At 37.7% G+C, this 8,168-nt stretch overlaps 1 protein-coding gene across 1 annotated transcript; it reads right to left on the bottom strand.

Moving 5' to 3' along the window:
* Positions 1-3,860: 3,860 nt before the first annotated feature.
* Positions 3,861-7,757, bottom strand: LOC131856376 (disease resistance protein Roq1-like). Its single transcript, XM_059208142.1, has 5 exons — positions 6,998-7,757; positions 5,717-6,875; positions 5,348-5,605; positions 4,451-5,233; positions 3,861-4,334 (listed from the first exon to the last, which is right to left on the bottom strand). Exons 1-5 carry the CDS (start codon positions 7,525-7,527, stop codon positions 3,861-3,863), a joined length of 3,204 nt encoding a protein of 1,067 aa, XP_059064125.1. The 5' UTR covers positions 7,528-7,757.
* Between the last annotated feature and the right edge of the window lie 411 nt (positions 7,758-8,168).

Here is an 8,168-nt window from a genome sequence, read left to right as displayed (position 1 = left end):
TCTCTCCTCCCCTCTTGATCTCTTTTGTTACTTCTTCTATGTGTTATTCTCATTCTTCTATTTGTTGTCCTTAGTGTTGTCTACTTGAGGACGATGCAAAGCATTGAGATCTCTTTTGGTCTCTCTCATGTTGACTCAAAAGACACATGTGTTCCCTTCTTCTAAGTGACCTTCCTTGATTGGGGAATGAAGAAAAATTATGCATACATACATATGATATACATGAATTATCATACAGCATACTGACCCCAAGGAAAGCGAAGTCACCTCATGGTTTGTGTTTTGTGTCTATTATCCTTGGGTTTATCTCACACTTGGGGGCTAAATCTTTGTGATAACGTGCTCCTTTCCCTTCTCATTTCTTATGTGTATCACTACCTTAAAGCAATCACCCCCGTTGAGGCGTGTGCGATCGCTTTAACATAGGGGGGCATACACCCCGTCCATATCTCTTCAGGATACTTGAAAATTTCTTGACGAACTTAACTTTGCCTTAAAAAATTTTGGTATTTTTCTTGCATGACTCATAGTGAGGGAACCATACTACTGTCAGTCATGGTTCTCCCTCGTGATCTTCCCTTTTACTTTGTCAATCGAAGTCGTAAGATCCTCAGTCCACTGGGGGCTTGGTGTATCTTGCCTTCTTAACATGGTGAAAGTCTTTCAATGTTGTTTCCTTGTACTTTACTGGAAGTATGGGTGTACGCTTATACTCCCGCTAAAGTGGGGGCTAAATGTAGCGTCGTAAAATTGTGACACTTGCAATTTCGACTACATTTGGGTCTTCACGGTGGCGGTGCAATGTTGAACCTGAATGGAGACCCCGAAACCTATTTACGACATCAAAAACTGCATCTTTCTGCACCTTGGCCTGATCCTCCTTGCACCTTGTTGTCCCGGGAGGTGGGACCATGGCGCCCAGCGCCCTGGTCCCTGGCCCTATTTTGGGCCCGGTCTCTTCTTGGACATCGGGTCTTCAAGTCTGCAATTTGGAAAATAATGTTTCTAGGTCGGCCTAAGGTCAGAAAAATCAGTCTTCTAACCCTAATTGACAAGTATATAAACTACATTTCCCCTCTCAAAAAGGGTAGATGAAAAAAAGAAAAACATATGTGTGCAAGAGGCAGAAGCGATAGGCAAACATTCAAACATTCAAGCATTCAAGCATTCCTTCAAGCAATTGAGCATTCTAGGTCTCCATTCAAGGCTAGGTGTTGCATTCAAGACAAGGATTCAACCATTGAAGAGGAGATCACTTACAACTTACAACATACAACATACAACATCATTACACCTCCGCATGTAAGAATACAAACATTCTTACAACAAGGTATCAGTACTTGATTACATTACAAACATTTACATTTACAGCATTCTCATTTCTTGGTTAATTCCAAAACCAGGGTTTGACCTAAAGGCAAACCCCTAATCCCTAACCCCCTAATCGTCCTCTCTTTTATGTGTGTAGGTTGCAGGTACATGGCTATAATTGAAGATCTGGAATCCTTGTGCAGAGACGAACAGATCCCCCTTCGTTTCGCGGATTTTTCGGAGGACCGTGTGCACTCTGGGCGCCATCGTCCCGTCAACTTTCGCTCAAACTTGCAGGGCAGCATCGTCTCGACATTTTACTACTAATTCCAGGTCCGTAGCTTCATCCTGTGTCTCTATCTCAGTCTACAAGCAAATCTTTCTTACTTTCACATACACTCCTAGTTCAATCCTTCTATCTACATTCTTTACAAAATAGGGTATTCTTGCTGTCTCAACCCTTGAAACTCATTTAGAATTCAATCTTGCATTGTGTGGGATTGGATCTTGTGAGTTTCAACCCCTCTTTTGAATGTAAAGTCTCTCCTAAGTGAAAACCGTCAATCCTAGTGACCTCCTTTCTCTCTCCTTGGAGTGGGGGGAACACCTAAGGTTCGATTTTCCGCTTTACAAATACTTATTACACTTTTTCTCTGTGGTTGTAGATCCTTGTAGTGTAGAAATCATGGATACTTCAAAAGAACATAATTCAAATGTATTATTTTTTACAAACTATATGTATCATTATTACTTCAATAATGTGAAAACTATTTTAATTTTTATGTTGCCTATTTGTTCTACATAAACATTCCTTTTCCATGTAACTCACATGCAAGTTAATTTTATGAAAGTAAGAATTGCATACCCATTTCATTTTTCCTTATGTTTTAGGCTTATGATGAGTACATTATCCTTATATATCTCAATGAGTGTCTAAGATGGAAAGGTTTACATTTATGATTTTTTCCTTTACATGCACAATAACATTTTGAGTGTGTAAAATATATTTTTGATTCCCACATGCTTCACATACAAGTTGAATTTGTAAAGGTGGAAATTGCATGCCCATTGCCTTTTCCCTTATATTATAGGACCATGATGATTATGTTATCCTTGTATATGTCAACTAATTTGTAAGTGGGTAATTTTTATATTTATGCTAGAAAATAATTTCATTTGTTCATGATTCTAATAACAATCATTTCCACACATTCGTCTTATTACATAAACTCGCATTTCATTAACTCAATTTAGATATGTGAAATGTATTAGTAATCTAGATCACCTCTACACTTACAAATTTGAACAACATGTTTTTGAAACTTAAATTCAAATTTAATCTTGTACCACATTTTGAATTATATAAATTATACTAAAGTACATGCTAGAATGATGTATTAAACTTAAATTAATCTTGATGTAAGGAATGACATTTAAAAATCAAGGACAAAAAAGAATAATAGATAACATTTTGATATAAAATTTACCAAAAAAAAATTGCATTAACATCCCTTTATCCTAACATCATTATCATTTTTTCCTATTCTCAATCATTTTTCTTAGAGCTATTTGGTAGTATTTTCGTTCTAATCTCAATCTTTTGTCTTAGAGCAATTTGTTAGGGGTTTGATTAGGAAAAACATGACCCTACAATTCAATAAATCTCCCAAAAGTCTTTGTAAGCATTGCCTATCGTTAAGATAAGTAGACATTAGAGATTGAAGTAAACAAATCGAATTCCACTCGTTCCCATATTGAGTCCAACTTTAGGTTTATGATGTGGAGCGTCTCCCTTAATTGTTCTACCCATGTTCTTACCGGAGTTGCTATTTTTTATTGTCTTTATTTCCTTTTGTTTCCATTTGTAATCGGCAGTTTTGGGATCGTCTTTATTTGGCTTTATGTGGATAGGTGGGTAAGTGCCAACGCTACCTGGTTAACGATTTTTAGGGGAAGATTTTATAAGAGGGGACAGATTTGCAGAGATCGATGACCGGAAATGTTGTTCTCTGTTCTAACCTGTAATTTTTATTTATGAACCAAGAAAATATCAATAAGATAACTATTTTGTTTAGAGAATCCATATTCCAAGTTTGTCCTCTTTTCTCTTCTTGAGTTTTTTATTATTTTTATCCAGAGCAGGAAAATCTACAGGCTCTGGTTTTTGAGCTGCATCAGGTTGTGCATCCTCCCATGGAGATAATTTCAGTAGTTATAGAAGTGACTCTAGACATGTAAAGTCAAATTCTACTATCAACAATAGAAAATAAAAAATCCAAAATATCATAAATAGATTAATAAACACTTGAATAAAATCTTATGTACAAAAATCAAGACAAAGTATTACGCTAAGTCTATAAATGTATATATTAAAGTCTATTAATAATCGAATAAATTAATAGAAAAATAAGAAAAATACATTTTATCTGAAATAAAATCACATCTTTGATCTTACAATACATAAAATATTATAAGTAATTTTATCCAAAATGCGATAAAACATACCACAAATATCATAATATATTGGACATCCACATATACTGTAAGTCTCATTCATTGTTGCAGACTGTACAACTATATTGATACAGTAGACTAATAATAGTTTTGAATACTTGTAAGGCATTTCCTTCCTCGTCTTTTTTAATCGGCACCATCCACTGTTTCTTGATTTGAGCATCATCCTCAACGGTGAGAAGCTCTTTGTAGTCTGCCACGTCTTTCTCCCCGGTGATTGCAATGGTAACTACCCATACTCCTCCACCGATATTGCTCTGTATCAGTCCGGAAGGAAGGCGAATGTTTATGGCATTTGTCCCTGATGCATAGGACCCTCGAACCACAGCACATATGATGAGTGTACTTAAGGATTCGAGTGATTTCTCCGACATTGCGCCACTTTCAATTATATCGATTACTGTGTTTGTGTTTTTAGCCATCAAATTGCAAAATTGGTTTGCATCTAATATTGTCATGGCTTGATGACTTGCTTTCCCAATAACACTCGCAACCCGTGATGGTAGTTTCTGATTTGCAGAAAAAACAAAAACCAAACCAGTCTCAGTTATAACAGATAATATATAAAATTTGTTTTCCTCTCTAAACAAACAATGAGATTGTGCTCAGGGTTAAATCTGCATACCTCTAAATTATGAATAGAGCCCACTATATCACCTGAAAGATGTAAACATCTTATTTCTTGCAACTCTTCAACACCTGTTATGTTCTGCAGTTTCCCGCATCCATCAATTACAATCTTCTCCAAACATCTTAGATTCTCAAGGCTTGGCAACTCTTCAAGTTCCCCACATCTTACTATTTTTAGTGTTACAAGCTCTGGCAGATCAAAGTTCCCTGATACCATTTTCAATAGTTCACACAACCTTAACTCAAGACAATTCAATATTCTCATTCGGGTCAAATCCACTTGAATTAGATTTTCCATGGAATCGAGGTGAAGAGACTCAAGGTTGGGACAATACTCTCCACCAATTGAGACCTTGGATACAAGTTTTATGCCGCGCATCTCAATGCTTTGCAGATTACTGATGCATCTGTCGGCGGAAGAAGCATAAATTGTTGGATCTCCATAGCTGATTAATTCTGCTTCCCCAGCTGATGAAAAATACCCCATGCAAGAATTGCGTGGAGTGGTGCGAACCCATGCAAAATACGTCAAAGCTGAAAAAGTAGTTGACCCCCTGTTCAAAGTAAACTCTCCATTTAATGTAAAACACCTCAAGACCAAACTTTGAAGCTTGGTGAGTCCTCTTAGAGATTCAGATAAGGCTCTGCCATCAACTATCATTCCTTCGTTTCTTCCTGTTAGGACTAGTTTTTCCAGATCCTTCAGCATTCCTAATGAATTTGTGCACTCTGCCAACGAGCATTCATGAAGCACCAGCTCTTTCAAATGGACAGGGGCCTGGGATACAAATAATTTGTTTAAAGAGGCAATTTGCCAATCGTAATCGATCCAAAAAAATACTATTACAGATGCTTGGAAGAGTTTGATTTTGAACAAGGATGAAGTAAGTACCTGTGAACTGTTCTGCCATAATTCGTTGAGACGTGCAGAGAAGATTCTTAAGCTCCGCAAATGCTGCAGAGGTATCCAAGAGGGCAAGCTTGACTGTTCACAACCATCTAGTTCAAGCTCAAGCCAGAGCAAAGAAGGTCTTGTCTGATCTAGATTCCCCAAAAAGTATGTAACTTCAGAATTTATGGAAGTATCAAAAAACGAATTGAGACATCTGGAAGAAGTTTCTCTGAGGATGTTCTCAAATCCATTTGATTCCTGCATCCAATGACGAATGTTGAATTTTTTCTGCAATCCAAACAGAAATGCTCTGGTTTTCTAAAAATTGCTTATCACTATTTGAGCAAAAACATAGAGGCAGAAGCATACCAAAGAATCAAAATGCCAGTTTCGACGAGGAAAGCTCTGATTGTCTGCCATTTGCCTTCCGAGGTCACGGACGTGGTCATGCATTTTAAGAACAAGCTTGTCGTCGAATTCATATCCAGCCAAATCACTCTCAGCTATATGCACAAGAGATTTTCTCTCTAAATTTTGGAGTGCCTGTTGGGCTTTCCATCTGCAACCCTCCCATATATTAATGGCCATGGCTTTAGGCTTGCCAATGAAAAAACATGCAATGTCCATAAACATCTGTCTCTCATCTCCATCTAGCGTATCAACGCTAATTTGAAGTAAAGCTTTTATGTCTGGATTCAGCTGCTCACGAACTTTATTCAAAAAGAAGTGCCAATTCTCTCCGTCAATTTTATCACGAACAAGCCCGCCAAAGATTTGAAGAGACAGAGGTAAAAATCCACTCACTTCCACAAAATTGTCAACCAATTCTTCGTAACCACTGGGTGGATTCTTTTGCCTGAACGCGTGCCAACAAAAGAGCTCTCTGCTATGTTTGGGGCTCATATCCTTCATCTTATAACGACAATCAATTTCGGCGTCTGTAATAACTTGCTCATTGCGGGTGGTGACAATTACCAAGCATTCAGGATTCATGTTATCTAAATCCAATAGATCATCTAGGAGCTGCACGCGATCAATATCATCTAAAACAATAAGGAATCGGCAATCCCTTCTACTTTGAAAGGCATACCTTACATAGCTGGTTCCTTCCTCTGTCGTCTGAAAGTTGAGATGATGATCGTCGAAAAGATCTCTGAGCAGCTTAAGTTGCAATGAAGGTAATCCGCCTCTCGCAAACGTTTCTCGTACATCAGCCAAAAAACTTGCTTTGATGAATTTTGAACGGTGCCTGTTAAACAACTCTTTGGAGAGAGTTGTCTTCCCCGCCCCCCCCATTCCATAGATGCCAACAATCAGGGCCTTTCCTTGGGAGAAATGGGATTCCTTTTTCTCCGTAAGCTCCATCCCACCTCCTTCATTCGCTTCGTACTGCCTTTCAAAATCTCCAGGAAGGCATTTTTTTTCAAGTTCTTCTGCAAGCTCGGAAAGCCCCACTGGATATTTGGCAGCTTGTGACCTTACTAAATGTTTTTGCACAGCTGACACTATGTTTTCGCAGTTGAAGTCACTTTGAAAGAGAAAAATGAATTTGATAAGAGAACAATTTTGCTGACTAAATTCGACAAATTTTGATATATGAAAACATAGACCAAGTAGAATTACCATTTAGAGTAAAGACGGAAATCTTACCTCAAGTCGTTGATTATATAGCCTGAGATGAATGAAACAGAATGTATGGCTTCCTTCCACTTGTTAATCTGCTGCTCCGTGTATCTGCCCTTCACTATATATTTATTGAACGCGTCAGCGTATGATCCCTTTTCAATGTAGCGAAGATCCGATGGATTCACTTCATAAAACATAGGGATAATTATGGTCTCACTTTGTAACATGAGAACCAGCTTAGCCAAACACCAAGGTGCCTCTGCATATCTTTTGGAAAAGATGGCTATGTGTACCTTTGCAGAGCGGATGATTTTCTTGAGGGTAGAAGAAAAATAATCTCCAAGTTCCATCTCTTCCTCATCAAGAAACGCCCTTATTCCCAACCGCTCAAGGGAGTTGCAAAGCTGAGTAGCCAGAGTGGATATGACATCGGAGCCTCTGTGGTTGATGAACACATCAAAGAGACTGGAAGATTCCTGTAAAGGTCTCCTTTTAAAGTAAGGGTCAATTCCAGAGAAAGCATTTTGTTGCCCAGATGAGGATGTAGAAGCCATAAATGCAAGGATCAAGCTGAAACACAAAGCTAAGCAAAATCTTGAAACAAGACAAGTTGGTTTTGAGGAAGGGAAGATTAAATTGGAGTCGAGCAGAGCATGCAGATAAATGAGGATGCCGATGCCAAGATGTGTGATGGTAGTTCCTAAAAACTATTTGTAAATGAACGAGCAGATTCCTCTGCATAAAATGCGCGGAAACAACAACAAAAACGTTTAGGCAAAGCCAAGCGTTCGCCGTAGAAAAGAAAACAATAAATTAATAAATGTTAATTAGTTTCCAAGGTCGTGATTCCAGTTAAGAACACGATACCGATAGGATGTCGTTTAAAAATATCGCGTCCGTCCCACAGTAGTACAACTTTGAAATACATACAATATTTCTTGAAATATTTCCAAGCCTCATTTGGAATGATCATTTCCAATAGAATGCCACTACAAATATGTACAAAAAAAATTTGATTTGGCAGTCCCTTGAAGCCTAAATTTGCAAAAAAACTACTACAAAATATCATCTCAAAAACTATTTATAAAGTCTCCATTAGAAATTCAAAAACATCAATATCCTTCAACATATCTAATAGCATCTATAATTTCAAGCATAATGCATAACCTTTCAACCACACATCTCAAATAATATA

The sequence above is a fragment of the Cryptomeria japonica genome, chromosome 7, assembly GCF_030272615.1.
Source record: "Cryptomeria japonica chromosome 7, Sugi_1.0, whole genome shotgun sequence".
In the NCBI taxonomy this organism is placed as follows: Eukaryota; Viridiplantae; Streptophyta; class Pinopsida; order Cupressales; family Cupressaceae; genus Cryptomeria; species Cryptomeria japonica.
The sequence above is the reverse complement of the archived record's forward strand: the minus strand, read 5'-3'. Positions and strand labels throughout refer to the sequence as shown.